This window comes from Chelmon rostratus, chromosome 9, assembly GCF_017976325.1.
Source record: "Chelmon rostratus isolate fCheRos1 chromosome 9, fCheRos1.pri, whole genome shotgun sequence".
NCBI classification, from domain to species: domain Eukaryota; kingdom Metazoa; phylum Chordata; class Actinopteri; order Chaetodontiformes; family Chaetodontidae; genus Chelmon; species Chelmon rostratus.
Window position 1 is genome coordinate 7,050,672 of NC_055666.1, and position 15,950 is coordinate 7,066,621.

Below are 15,950 nucleotides of genomic sequence, written 5' to 3' on the forward strand. Positions count from 1 at the left end.
GGCGACCACCCCCCCTCGTGGCCCAGTTTTTGAAAAACGCGTGCTAAAGTGCCCTCTTGGACTCCAAAACGTGTGCTAAAGTGCCCTCTTGGGAGCCAAACCGCGCGCTAAAGTGCCCTCTTGGACGCCACAACGCGTGCTAAAGTGCCCTCTTGGACTCCAAAACGTGTGCTAAAGTGCCCTCTTGGGAGCCAAAACGTGTGCTAAAGTGCCCCCTGGGAGCCAAAATGTGTGCTAAAGTGCCCCCTGGAAGCCAAAACACGTGCTAAAGTGCCCTCTTCAGGACCCGCTGTATGTGCCCTTTTTTTCCTTTCCGCCCCTGCCCTTCAAAAAGTCTGTGCACGCCACTGATTACTACAAGCTCTTGTCATGTGATCCATTGTTGCAAAATAGTGAGTTGTGCAGCTTTAAGAATCTGATACAAGCAGCACATACAGCAAAGCAGCTGCAAGTTATACATACTGTATGTTCGCAGTTTAAAGTGAACTTTTAATGCTACAAGGCTGCTTCATTTGCTGTCAGATAGGTCGCTTTTCTTTTGGACATGAGACAACACAACATCTCCCTGGCAGCAGAGGACGAGCTGGGCTTCCACAGGAAGCACGGCGGCAGATCAGGCGCACACTCTGCATGCTTTGGGGTTTGGTCAGAACGGCCCAACCTCAATGAGCTCTGTGTGCGAACCGGACTGACCCTGGCCTGGGTGAGGTCGGATTCTCAAACCGCCATCGTTTCCAGTGACGTTGTAGCTGACAGTTTGATCGCCACTGTGATAATGCACTTCAATTAACACGACCACGACAACCCTGGCTGGTTTAAACCTGCAGGAATATCTGACCCGGCCTGTACAGTCCATGAGGGCATTGTTATATTTACAGATGAAGATGGACTATGTGTCCTCCTCACCAGATTCCAGTTTACTCACTATTTCTACTATCTGCTTTACTATATATATCAAGACATGAGAGGACACTGGTTTTGGCAGATTAGGCACTAAAGCATAATTGTTTGTGATCATTATCTTTTTAAGACAGAAATAAATAAAAACAAGGTTGAAGATGAAACCATTCAAACACAGCTCTGACTTGAACAGTGCTTTTCCTTTTCGTTCAGCTGCACCTCATGAAAAGTAATGACAGTGTTTTTCATTCATTATTGGCAGGCCTCCGCTGTCCTCTGCTGACACCTCTTCACTTTGATTCATGCGCTGAGATTTAAATTTGACACTGGAAAATCAGTTCAGTCATCATGACACAGTAAAAGCATGCAAAAAAGAAACAGGAATGCATATTCCAGCGTGTGTTGTAATTTTTTCTTTGTTTGTATTGAATTTAGGTGTTTTAAATCCCTAGAAAATAACGTTAAGCATGAAACCTGGTTCTCTGGGTTCCTTGCAGACAAATCCTAATGTGATCTGTGCATCAATTCTGAAGAGTGAGCAGGGAGAGACTGCCAATCCAAGTAATTTCACTCACAAACACAAATTCAATCCGGCTGGTCATCCTGGATGAAAAGTGAGGGGATCATTAAAGTCAATGGGACTCATCCTCTGGGGACCATGAGTGGCTGCACCAGATTTCATCCATCCACCCAAAAGTTGTTGAGATATTTCAGTGTGGACCGAAAGTGGAAGACAGATTGACCTCCCTGGAGCCGCGCTGCCATTGAGGCTAATATGAATGCTCTTGTTGGATGTTATCATGAGGTCACATTTTAAGTCACATTTCCAGTATTAAAAGTAGCCCTTGAGTTGTGGAAGAATGACCCGTTTGTCACTGTGATGCTTAACACATAATGCCCATTTAACTAAAAGTTGAGTTTGTGGCTGAGTGATTATTCAGCAGAGTGTCAGCCTATGAAGACCAGCCAGGATGCTTGAATGTCTCTTGCATAAACAGCATAGATCCTAGACACCAAACAGAGGTTTTTATGATGGGTGTTTACAGAATTCAATATGCTGGTCTTAGTCTAGCTTTTAAACCTCTATATTTAGAGGCATCGGGATTGGCTTAAGTAGGCCTTCAAACCTCTAAGAGTCCTTATACAACTGCAGGGAGCTAGACTTGTTAATCTGCAGCATTATCACACTGAGAGCAACAAATAAAGAATGAGCCAGGAAGGGAAGGAGACCCTGCACTGTCCAAAATATATCATTACATCTGCCCTCCATTTCTCTTCCTCTGATGCCTTTGTCTCCTTTTCTGTCTCTTCGTAAGTTCCTACCTCTGACTGAGTGACCTACATTTGCATTGCTTGCATAAACTGTCTTGCTGCCTGTCCTGTCCAGCTTCCCCTCAGTCATTCAGCTGCACATTAACGCTCTGTGCATTTCTTCAGTGAGAGAGCAGCTCAGACATATTGGAGACATACTGTGTGTACCCTGTGTGTAAAAACAAGCTGTCACTGTGCCTGGTGCTGCTCCCAAAACCCGAAAGCTTCAGCAGGACTCTCCACCCCCTCCTACCATCACACACAGGCACGCACACACACACACACACACACACACACACACACACACACACACACACACACATCCACATGTAAGATTTCTTTCACACATTCTCTGGCTTGCTTGTTTTCCCTCTCTGTCAGTTTTCTTCTCTTCAACAGTCTTTTCTTGGCTCCTCACGCTTGTTTATTCCGCCTTGCTTATCCCACACGCCAAACACACACACACACACACACGCACACACCACACACACACACGCATATATGCATAGAGAGAGAGGGAGCTTCAATGAAGAACAAGAACAGTCAGACAAAGCTGAACAATTAAATTAAGTTTCCTACCTCAGAGCTCTTTAAGAGGAAATTACAGTACAGAATATTGAATGTTAAAAGGTTAAAATCACACAGTAGGTCGCATTAGTTTTAGGTCATTTATGAGAAGAACTGAAAACTAAAACTATGACATTTAGCTGACCAAATTAAGACTAGACTAATAAACTAAACAGACTAATCAAGCAGCTGTGAGCTAGAAAAAAATACCAAAAATCAGCTGTCAGTTTGCAGAAGAAGACGAAGAGATACCTCATTACTTATAAATATGCTTATTTGCTTTCAAGAGTTAGTTGAGAAGCTCTTTTGGCAGTAGCTCAAATATTCATGGTACACACATGTGATTGGTATCTATCTTCCTATCTAAGGTCTCTTTTGTAAAATGTTCTGGAACTTTTTTAAAGCAGAAAAGGAGAAGTTTTGACAACAAAATGTTGCTGAAAACGCTGCCTAACTCCCACATCTCTCACTTTCTAAACCGTTGTGCTTTGAAAGAACTGAGATTACACTGGAGGGTTTGATTCATCTTATGAATTATTGAACACAAACCCAGTGATGTAACCAGTAATCTGACCCTTCGCTTTTTAAGAAACTCAGCCAGCCCCGAAGGACACAAACAAAGGAGACGTCAGGCTCTCGTCCAGTCCAGCGTGTTCACCATCCCGTCAACGCCGACCTTTTGGTTTATTCACAAGTTGCAGCTTCGGACTGTACTTTTGCAAACTAAAGTTTTACTATCAAAAACAGACATGTACAGAAAATATCAGAGATGTCGAGACAGACATACATTCATCTTGTGTGAATTCACCCGGACACAATTAGAGGCCACGGGGTTCTCCAGGAGAATAACAACCACTGACAGAAGCAGGCAATGACGTCACTGAAGTCAGTGCAAATATTTGAAAGCATGAGGAGCAAAGATGTTTTTAATTAGCAAAACAAGAGGCGGGACCTTGTGGTATCTTGTCAGTTGCTTTAACTCCAGATCAATGTTGTACATCAGTTGTGTTTTAGTCAGCTCACTGAAACACATATGAGCTCATACGCTTAGTTTCCAAGAAGCTGTTCAGTTTGCCAGGTAAGATAAATCAAGCGCTCCTTCAGATGGTTCAAATATTTGATCTCAGTGTCAAACTTCTGAATTGACAGCTTTGCAGTTTTGTGACAAAATGTGAAGATGGTGCATGTTAACATGGGCACAGATTTGAAAAAAAGGACATTTTGGACCACAGATGATACACATTATTTGTTTAGACTCTCAAATTACACTTTCAACACAGATAGATTCAACAACAATGACAGGAAAACTACACAGTTAGGAAGCATATCTGTCCCTCTCTTTTTGTGGAAGTGCTCCGGGAGGATGGCAGAGGTAGTTACACTTCTTCAAAGGGCCGGTGACTGAAAGGTCGAGATATCAGTGGGCGGTGAGCCACCATCCTAGTGTTTTTGCATAGCTTGATGACAACGGATCAAAAAGATCCAACTCCTCCTACATCTGCATCGATGTTATTTTGCTGTAGTCACTGAAATCACAAGCCATCTGTGGGCAGCTCAGGGACGCCCCGTTAGCCCAACACTAGAAAGCAGAGAGGAGAGGTTGGTGTCAGTGCCAGCCTGTCGGCACGATCAGAGTCATCATGAGTTTGGAGTGCTACAAAATGTCAAAATGAAGCCACCAAGCTGCAACTGCAGCTTAAACCCATCCTGAACTTTAAGAGTTCATCACTTGACGAATGCCACTGTGTTCACCCAGCTGGGTCATAGCTTATAACCTGCACTGTTTCCTCATTAACACCTTATCTTCTGATAAGCTCCTCTGCATGAGAATCCATGCATACACAATCTCATCAGTGACACATCCATATATTCAAAAGAGAAATGTATTGCCATTGGAGTTGCTGTAATTGCTGTCGAGCAGCACTGCAGAGGATACGGCTCAGTTTGCCAGCGTGGGGAAAAGTCCGTTCAGTCCCATAATGTTCTTTAAGAACCTGGACTGTGGTGGAGGGTAGTGAGATAAATGATTAGCAAAGTATCCAAAATTTAATGTGGTTCCAAGAGATCCTACACACCCAGTTGGTCTCATTAAAGCCTCGTCTGACAGAAGCAAAATAAGTGTTAATTAAAAGTCAGTTTGAGGCAGAGTATCTGACACTTCACTCCTCTAACTGTACCATGCGAAGAACATCACATGCTGTCAGTGACAGTGGATGAGATCAATTCAAGCTGACGATAATTTGTTGCAAAGCGTTTTTTTGGATATCACTTGAGTGGTCTGGGGGAGATCTGTTGCACAGAACTGGGATTTTCTCACTGAGATGTTACATAGGAACCCCAGGTTGTCACGCAGACCATCCCCATGTTGACCACTGCAGTTCATACATCAAAGGGAAAATGGAAGAAGTCCAACTTAAGGCACTTGAACTGCTGTCACAGAACAATAATTCACATGCGTCACTTTTAAGCCAAAATCCATTTTGCCATCATGCTTTCTGGATGGGAACTCTCACAAATTAGAAAGTAAAAAAACATCACAAGGCTTCGTCGAGGGAGTTTTCTGGTTTGCTTCGAACTCTTAATCACTTGTAAAAAAGAAAAAAAAAACAATAGGAAATTTCCCTTTACGTCTCTGAATCTGAACTATCTATGTGATATGCTTTTACACTGGAGCTGTGGTTGTATTAGACTAATGGCTTTTCCTTTTCCTGCACAGTTTGAGCTGACTCATCGCATGAGCTTCTGAGTGGTTGCCAGGTGCAACACCAGCAAACATTACTGGGACAGTCATTTTATACATGGTGGAGATAGATGAAAGCAGTTGGTACTTATTCATTAGCATAAATGCCTCTTTAAACACATATCTTCCAACAGATTCTAACAACTGTGGTGAAAAACTCAAATAATGCATCAATAGAATATTATTATAGGGATTTCAAAGACTGTGGTATTACACTTCATCAGTTTCTTCATTATACAGCATTACATGGCTTTGGCCCTTTCAATACAAAATAATACATGTGGATGATTTCAAATGACACTCCCTGTACTATAACACATGAAATAAGGAGACACAGACACACCAGTAAGTGAAAAGAAAATTATAAAATACAAACAACCCGATTGACATAGAAACATGTAAAATCAAACACATGTATATAAAATAAAAGATTTTGAAGGCAAAGCTCAACAATCTCTTGTGTTTTCCAGAGTTGAGCTTTTGCCGTGTAAAAACAGTCACGTCACAGACATCAGCAAGGCCTCTATATTTTACTCTAAAATACGTTTGTGGGTCTTCTCAGAAAGCGTTTGTCTTGTTTTTTATTCCCATGTATACTTTTTTCCTTTCAGTGAAGATCATGTTTGATGAATGGACAAATCTCTATAAAGGGGGAAAAATGAACCTGTATGTAAAATGATTCCACACCATGCTATTCTGTGGATAGAAGGCACTGGCCTTTACTCATCAAACCCATATGAATGGAGATCTTTTGCTTAGTGTTGGCCTGCCAGAAGTTGGAAATGGACTGTTTACCAATTCATGCACCAGAATATTTCACTTTATTCTGTGGTGATCCAAATACTTTAGTATCCTGACTGTGGCAAAAGTGGACATGCACATCCTGAGGCCTGTTTCTTTCCCTTAATTAAAGTGGAAGTACAAAATAAGTCAGAATAAATACTGAATAAATACACGTATCATAAATCCAGATGTTGCTTTCTGTATCACTGACAGGCTCTCTCTATGCCTGGAAGAGCTACAGTATCTCAGCGACAGAGAGGCTGCTGACAGCACCAAAATCCGAACATGTTGAAGTCAACATACCGTAGCTCGGACTGTGACAGGCCAATAAAAATACTGCGTACATTTGGGTCACCAGTGATCTAAAAATAGGTGGTCTGGGAGCGATTCTGCCCACAACTCCATCTTCCAGAGTTTGCTCTGTGCAGATTTCAGCGGCAGCCATGTCGGCTCCGAGTCATTACCCCCTCTCGATTGTGTAAATGGTGTTTTTGCTCGTGTTGCACTTTTGGGCTTTTTTCCGACAGTTAGCGGTATATTACTGTCGACGTCTGGGGTCGAATGTTAAGTTCCGAAACAGCCTTTGGAAAGTGAGCAGCTCAGCATCTCTTTCTGTGAAATGTAAACAACGTCACTGCATGCATAAATAATGACAAAATAAATAATGGAAAAAAAAATAAAACAAAAAAAATGGATGAATAAAACCCAAGAGCAAGAGCCTTAAAGCACGCCAATGTAAAGGTTCAGTCCATAGTTATTCAGCTGCAGGATGGAGGGTCAGACAGGGACAGAAATGAAAGGAAGGAGGAACAGCTGTCCACAACGACTGCTGTTTAACTTATGGTGGTGCTGGCAAACTCGGAAGCACATAGGCTTCCCTGTAAATGTCTAACTTAGTGATGGGTGTACCACTTACAGAGATATCAATCAGTGGATGAGAAAATTCCCAGATGAACATTTCAGTCACTATAATTAATCATATCTTATCAGTAGAGTGAGATTGTGAGCACATTTACACAAAAGGGCAAATTCATTATTTGGTCTCTTGCATAATTTATGAGTACATTTAAAGACATACAGATTAGAGACACTGACTGGTTGAATAAACGGCAGTTGCAGCTTGCAGTTAAGGATCTGAATGATTCTGAAGTGGGGGTTTGCTTTGTCTTTGCTTTAAAGCTAAGTTCAGACAGGCAGCTCACTTCAATCCCTCATCAGACTGCAACATGTGTTTGTTTGTTTGGTGTGTCCGCATGTAACATGTATGCAAGTGGAAAAAACACAGAACTACAAAAATGGAGGAGAGCCAGAAAGGCAACAGTGCAACCTGGATAAATGAAGACATATCAGCACAAAGGCTTGTTTGGAGATGTTAGACAAAAACATATGCTTAGCATGTGCGCATTAACACTTATACAGCGACGTCCAAAGTCAAACGAAAGCTGACGATTCTGTTCAAACCCAAATCAAATCAGATGTAAGCTGTAACATCAGTCATCTTATGAGATCAAGAGCTCCCTCCTGTCTGAACGTAGCTGAAGTCTGCAGGTCTGCGTCATTGGTTTTCTGTATGGTGTGAAGAGAATATTATGCATGGAAGATATCTATATAATCTCTGCTGCTGCTTTGTTTTTTTAAGTTCAAGGTCGCTGCTGATGTGTAGATGGAGTCCAGCACTGCTTTCTCAGTGGGACAGTGCTACAACGGGGAAGGCGCAACAACATCAACATCAGTTCTTTGCGCATGAAAAGGAAGAACAACAGGTCAACTGCTGCTTGTGTGTGCGCGGAAGGTGGTTTACTGCATTTTCCAGGCGGGGTGCAACACTTGTCGAGAGAGCGTCACCGGTGCCTGCTGTGGGCCATGAAGAGCAGCACCTTGCGGATGCCGCTGAGACGGTCTTTCAGAGAGGTGAGGGCCAGGAACGGCAGCTGGGCGCGGCCTTCTAACGGAAGAACGGCGAGTAACCACCAGCACCAGGAGGGACCGTTAGGACTGGTCTGAAGGGAGGAAGAGAAAGGGGGAGACACAGTGAGAGGGATTTAGAGACAAAATAGAAATAACAAAAACAACGCATTTGAAAGAAGGATTAATAAACTAAAAGGGAATTATGTGTGTGTGTGTGTGTGTGTTTGTGTACCTGAAGTACAGAGTCTTTCCCAGGCATGGGTCCAAAGTGTCCTTCAATGCGTTCCTTCTGCTCGGCCTTCAGGGAGTTGATCCACACCAGGGCCTGGTCGTACACTGTGTCATGCAGACACTGCAGCTCCCGCTCGGCCACGCCCTCCACCTGCACACACACATGCATGCACACACACACCTTTGAGCTCTAACATCATCTGGTAATTCTCTATCAAGCCAGCGTCAACCATCGGCGACTGCTAACTCCACGTCCCCTCCTCCCTTCCTATCCTCCACCCACACCTTCCGCCCCCTCATACCGTAACGTCCTCCAGGTACTCTATATCAGCTGTGTTGTATCCGTCCCTCTCGCTGTGCTGAATGACTTTAAACCTCCGTCTGCCGATGGTGTCCACAACTGAACGGCCGTCGGAGAAGAACTTCACATCGCGGATCTCCAACAAGCACCCATAGTCTGCAAACCTAGAGACAGGAGGAGGAAGAGGAGCAGTGTTACACTTCCTGGATGCAGACTCTGACTCGTGTGTATCAAACACATAACCAAGCGCACACAGGCACTATCCTAGCACTGACCCTTTGAGGTTGTCTCCCAGACACATGCCAAAGCAGTTGGTTCCCGTCTCCATGCATCGGCGGATCATCAGTCTGTAGCAGGGCTCGAAGATGTGGAGAGGACACGGCACAGTGGGGAAGGCCATGGTGCACACGAATATAGGCACATTCTTGTTAAGACTGAGGAGAGACAGAAACAAACAATTCAAGGAGTGTAAAAAATGAATCTGTATTATTCATCACAACTGACCTTCAGGTCAAATGCCAAAAAAAAAAAAAAAAAAAACACACTGGCTTCTGTGAGATTGAATCAGTTCATCTTGCTCCAGTTCAAGAGAGGTTATTCATTGGAGACACAAGTTTGTTGAAGTGACACTTGATGCCTGACGTGACGCACACTAAGAGGTCAGTGTGTCAGATGTGTAATCTACAGTAGGCCAGTAGGTCAACAGCAGAGGAGGATGTTCACATATAGACTGTTATATCACAACCTGATAACAACAGAGGAAGAGAGAAGAGGAAAACACACACACACACACACACACACACACACACACACACACACACACTTACTTGGAGAGCTCAGCCATCTCTTCCTGCTGGATTTTCTGTCTTTCCATGAGCTCAGAGGGAAGATACTTAGATATCAGGTTCTCCATTAATACTGTCTTACAGTACTGCCTCTTTACCAGGTACTGGAGAGAGATACAGACAGAGATAACATCAGGAATGTGTTTACAGTGGCAGGAGCACAGAGAGATTGAGTCTGACTCACATGGTTCTCAACAACATCCATGTTAAGGCCTGTTCTATCTATCACACTGTAGGGATGCACCGGTCCTACAGGCCGACCGCTATCGGTCCTGAGGGAGGCCTTACGGAGGGATCTGGTATAAATTAAACTTAATGCCATAAAATTCAGCATTTTCTCTATCAGCTACATTCATCACAGTCATGGCAGGTCAGCAACTCTGTTCTGAGTTCCATGGCAAGGCCTGGCATCATGTTACCTTAAATAAAGATGGCCCGAATGAGTAACACAGTGACGTAAACATTTTAAATTTGGGAAAAAGCCAGGCCCCAAGAAGTGGTGTTGGAAAAGAAAACGCTGGCTCAGTGCTTTGCTGCAGGATTTAGTTTAGATGACACTGAATGGTGCCTCATAGGCAGATGTCGTACGTTAGGACTCCATCTGGGGGCTCACACCACGTACCTCAGACAGCTCCTCTTTACAGAGAGGACACTTTGGGTTGTGGTCCAGACATCTCTCCAGACACTGAAGACAGAAAGTGTGACCACACGGCGTCGTCACTGGCTCGTAGAAAAGTCTGGGAGGGGGAGGAGGAGACGTCATTAAATGCATTGTTTTTAGCCAATCAGAAGCCCAAACATATTCATGATATATGACAAGAAAAAACAGCAGATCCTCACATCTGAGAGGCAGAAAGCAGAGAATGTTTAGCATTTGTTTTCACTATAAATGACTGAAATGATTCACTCATTATAAAAATTGATTTATGATTATACAATGTACAACGCTGGGCTGCAGATATAATTGCAAATACAAAGCTCAGGTGTAAATATCTGCAGTCTGGTCCCACACAGGCTGCTAGCCAAGACAAAGACTCTTTTATAGTCCCTGCTCACAGGCTGTAATTGTATCCTAAAAGCTATTGTCTGTCACATCATTTTTATTACAAACCATATAACTGGCAATCTAGCACATGTTATTCAACCGCTAATTGGTTTACTGCGCGGTGTGTGATAATAAAGAAATTAAGTTTTCAGTCTGAATCAAGCGGTGAAGCTAACCTCACCTCATGCAAAGAGAACACTCCAGATCTGTCGGGTCCAAGATCTCACTGAGCCCGGACTTCAACGAGTCGGCCACCTCTGCTGGCCCTAAATGAAGAGGTTTTCACATGAAAAATAAGACACAGATGCTGCTGACAGAGAGCGTGTGCCTGTGTTTCTCAGCATGTTTGTGCACAAACTCCTGAAGCTCACCAGACTTGGATCTCTTGTGATCGTCCCTCCTCTCCTGCCCCCCCTCTCCCACCTCCTCGTCTGCGCTCCTCCATTTCCGTTTTAGGGTGAGACAGTGCTCCTGCCTCCTGACCTCAGGCTCTCCCTGACCTTGGACCTCACCCCCCTTCGATCTCTCGGGTGCAGGAGGAGTGACGGCAAGGCTGAACTCTGACGGCAACAAGCTGGGACTCTGCGTCTGAGAAAGGGAAAAGGAAGGAAGGAGAGGACAATGAAACCATGCTTTTTAAAAATCAACTTCTAACTAAGAGAGGTGGAGCAGCACTTACCTGAGAGGGAGTGTGAATGATGTTTTTAATGTGTGCTCTGAAAGACAGTATATTGGAGTAGTCTGAGATGTGTTCAGGGACCTGATCTGTAACTGGAGCCAGGAGATCACTGAGGAGCTGAGAGGAGACAACAGACAATGATGTGACAATTATTCTGTATTCTTACAATTCTGCATGCATTCATGGCTATATAACTTTTTTTTAATTATGTGTAATCCAATACTGAAGTTGGATTTACCTTGTAAACCTCAGTCTTTGCCAGCCTACACTCAGGCTCGATGGACAGGCAGACCAGGTACTCTCTCAGAGCTTCCTCCGTCCTGCCCAGTGACACCAGGGCCTGGGCCTTACGAACATGACCCTACAGGGGCAGGAAGATTTATCACTCATCTGACACGCACATGGGAGCTTTTCACATTTAACTAACATGAACTGATGATCACATCTACGTTTCACAAAGCTGATAAAGCCACAGTTTGTCTGCCGAACCTTGGACCAGTGAGGCATGAGTCTGCAGGCCATCTCAGCGTCTCTCAGAGCCTTGTCATAGTGCTTCAGACTGGAGTGGATCTGGGAGCGATTACTGAACAGTATGTGGTCCAAGGGTGCTGAGGAGGAGAAGAGGGAGTCGGTCAGCTGTTACTAACAACCGTTGTTAGATTGTTAGTGTTACAATAGAAAAGGGCTGCAACAAAATGTTTTCATTATTCATTAACTGGTGAAAACTATTTTGATAACTAATTGTTGCCAAACATTCAGCTCCCCAAATGTGAGGACATTGTGCTTTTCAGCATTTTATATCATCGTAAACTGAAATGCTTTGGATTTGTGTTTTTTTTTTTTTTTTTTTTTTGGAATTTCTTGCTGTTTTTTGATGTTTTATAGACAAACAATCCATTAATTGAAAAAAAATTAAGCAGACGAATCATATGGAAAATAATTTCCTTGTTCTTTCAAATATAAAAAAATTGTGAAAAATGTGCATCAGAATTTCCCCAAAGCCCAAGAGACATCTTCAGATTGCTTGTTTTGCCCAACTAAGTCTAAAACCCAAAGATATTAAATTTACAAGAATGTAAAACAGAGGCTGCTAATTTTTCTTTGCCATTTTTGCTTTATCAATGACTTTAGAAATTGAGCTATTATCAAAATAGTTATAAATAAGTACTGTGTCAGTCAGGTAGTCAATCATTTGACTAATTTTAATTATTGACTAGTTTCAGCCTTCTTTCCTGCATCTTAAAACTTCCACACACTCAGTAACAGTCATGAGGCCTGTGCCGAGGCAACTGTTTCACAACGTACTGCAGAATGAAAGCAGAAAAACGATGTCTTAAAAAGCTGAGCTCACTGGTGATATCAGGTTTCTAGTTATATGAAGGAAGGAATGTTTAAAATGGATCCGTTTCCACATTACAAAACATGTCATGAAAAAACACGCAGCCTCACAAACCCATGCGGCACTATCAAGGTCACCCACATTTCAGGTTTCATAACTACAAAAACGTATGCAAATGTCGCAGTCAGCCCTATGGGAGTCAGAGAGGAATCCTTCCTGGCTCTGATACAGGGTCAGGTTGTAAATCAATAAAAACAGAAATTAAGGTATAAAAGACACCGACAAAAGGTATTATTTTACGTTGTTAAGCACAGGATTAATTGCATAGTACTTATCTAAACAAAGCTACTTTGTTATAAATCCACGGACAAACACACACACACACACACACACACACACCTGAGCTAATTATAACTCTGAGGACATTGTACTGACTTACATGAATTCCCTGGAGGCTTACCCTTACCTAGCCCATAACTGCTGCATGCCTAAACACAACCCTTAGCCTAATCTTGACCTAGATCCAACACTAAATCTAACTCTTCAACTATTTCTTAACCCCACAGTCGGCAGATAACCCTCGATGAAGAGCATAAAATACATTCTCATTCAGGACACTGATAAACATGCACACAGCAGATTTTGCAAACATAACATGCACAACCTCGTTATTGTGCTTTGCAGAGACTCAGCTCGCAAACTAATTTGGACCAATTCTTTAGCTGGTTTGTTCCTTCAGGAAAGCTGTTTTCTTTACTCAGTAACCAAAAATGAGTCAGAATGATGCAGTTAATGAGGCAGCCTCTCACTCCTCCACCAGGATCAAAGATCAACATCCACCACAGGCCACTTCTGCAAGTCACTGCAGTTTGATACCGGCCCATAAAAAATAAGCCATTTACATCATTCTTTGTTAATCATCATTTATCGACACATCTTTGTTAACTCACTGCAGACTCACTTTGGATGGCATCTTGGTGCACTGGCTGACACCTGAAAACAGTCCAGGACAGTCCCGTCCTGTTAGTGTGGGAGCTGCAGTCGACCGTTGGTGTCCGAGCAGCTCCACGGCAGCAGCTGGCAGATAAGAGCTCTGCTGGTGGCTGCCCAGCTTCTATCTGCTATCACCTGATCTGCCGGGGAAACTGGCATACTTCTCACAGGACTCAGCTGTCAGTGAAAGAACTAATCTCAAACTTGTACAATGAGCCTGTAAAGTGACCGAGCTGAGATCAGGTCAGGTATCCCAGTCATAAAAGGCTGCTGTCTGCACCAGAGCAGACTCTCCATTTCAGTAATCCACCATACCTGCTTTGATTTGCTTTCATTTCAATTGCCAAATCAATCATAGAAAACAGCAGGGCTGCTGTCCATTAATCTGTCCATTATTCTCTCGATTAATCGATCAGATATTAATCTGTCAAATGCCAAAAGAAGTTGATCAGTGTTTGCCAAAGCCAAAGACGATGTCCTAAAATGTCTAATTTTGTCCACAACCCAAAGACATTCAGTTTACTGTCACAGAGGAGCAACCAATTGATTAGCAACCAATTAAATTAGCAAAATACCTGCTAATTAATTCAATAGTTGACAACTAATGGCTTCAGTTCTAGAACACAGGATGCAATGCATGTGTATGGAGAAGCAAACTTCCAGACTTCTCCAGATTCACAACAACCTGCACAACAGGATTACAGTCCACCTGCTCCATCACAGGCCACCTCTGCCCTTACGAAACCTCTGGCACTACTTCCAGCACTCCAGTCCCTAGCGGTGACCCGCAATAATACCCTTGACCTACATTTGCCTGAATGATTGGTTGACGTTACACAATGAGGGAGCCGAGGGAGGCGGGTTACGTGCTTACGCAATGTTTGGTCCACTGGCCCAGCCTGCATAACGCTGTTATCCAACACACGGTGCTGATGTGACCCTCGGATGCCAGCAGACAGCAGCTCGCTGCCGCAAAGTGTGCCACTGTCCGGCACAGGATCTAGCACACTTACGAAACTATGTCACACGTTATAACGGTTCTATTATCTCCCCGTGGCTCCGGCAGCCAACCTGAAGCCGGCAGGCAACCCGGTGTGGAGCAAAAGCCGTGTCATACCGAAGAGTAACAACAGAAAGCATGAAGTTAAAGTAGCCGAATGCAGCTCAGTCACACACACTTGTTAGTGTTAGTTGTTTCACAGCAGCTGTTTAAACCTGATCTGTCTGTAAATGGAGCTTCTAATAAAACATGAGGGGCTCCTACCTATCAGTATGGCTTGGTTATATTTCTCCAGCGCTGCTTCCATCTTCCTCTCCGCGTACAGTCCGTTGCCCTCCCGCCTCAGCTGGCCGACGTGGTGCGGGGTCGGGAACCACTTGGCCAGCAGGTTGCTGAGGACCACGTTGACCCTGTAGCTCTGGACGTCGGCTACCCTGGAGCTGTCCCTGCACTGCTTACACATCACCGGCTGCTCCTTCTCCTTCCCCTCCCTCTCCAGACACTTCTTGCAGAAGCAGTGTCCGCACGGCAGAGTCACGGGCTCGAACAGAAAGCTCAGACATATCCGGCAGGAGAAGTCCTCGTACCCGCACCGCGTCGGACCACCTGCCGGGCGTCCAGCCGCCGCCGCAGCCTCCGCTCCTCTCCTCGGGCTCCTGCTGTCACTGTCACCCCCATCCTGCCTCTTGATACTAGTCGATAGATACTCTACTAGGTTGGCCAGGTGAGCGGGCTTCAGTCTCTCTATCTCCGAAGCTTGTCGGTACACATCGAAAGCTTCAGCGAATTTGCCCCCGAAGGCGAGCGCGTCAGCCCGCTTCACCATCAACTCCTGCCGGCTCCCGGCATCTCCGAGACCCGCTAGCTGACACTCGTAGATGTCCGCAGCCAGGTCGAAGTTTTTCGACTGGAAAGCCTCCGCTGCGAGCTGCAGCATGCTCTCCCTCTCCGTCCCCATCCCGTGCAGGTAGCGTGAAGTGTGTCCCCTCACCTGTGGGGTGGATATCTGGTCAATACCTCCGCTGCCATTCACGTGCGCGTCCGCTGCTGGGAAGCTGTGACTGCACCTTCATGCTCCGCCGCAGGAAGCACCGATATTATTCTCAATGGAGCAGCGGGGGGAAAAAAAACAGTTATGTAAAAAGTTGTGTCACGTGACGCCGGCCAGCTGTTCTCATTGGACGAGTATAGAAAAACTGTTACAAAACAATGTGCCATGTAACAGTTTCAGTGTCGGGGCAGGGGTCAAGAGCCGGGAGACTGTCTGATCCAGGACTCTAGTAAACAGTGGCAGGTCGGTGTGGGAGT

General features: G+C 44.4%; 1 protein-coding gene across 1 annotated transcript; it reads right to left on the bottom strand.

Moving 5' to 3' along the window:
• Positions 1–3,419: 3,419 nt before the first annotated feature.
• On the bottom strand, positions 3,420–15,709 carry LOC121611915 (LON peptidase N-terminal domain and RING finger protein 3-like). The gene is made up of 12 exons (XM_041944643.1): positions 14,907–15,709; positions 11,800–11,918; positions 11,549–11,671; positions 11,311–11,427; positions 11,003–11,219; positions 10,813–10,897; positions 10,209–10,323; positions 9,569–9,690; positions 9,017–9,175; positions 8,743–8,905; positions 8,442–8,591; positions 3,420–8,301 (listed from the first exon to the last, which is right to left on the bottom strand). The coding sequence occupies exons 1-12, from the start codon at positions 15,598–15,600 to the stop codon at positions 8,143–8,145; spliced, it is 2,223 nt and encodes a 740-aa protein (XP_041800577.1). The 5' UTR covers positions 15,601–15,709; the 3' UTR covers positions 3,420–8,142.
• Positions 15,710–15,950: the final 241 nt, after the last annotated feature.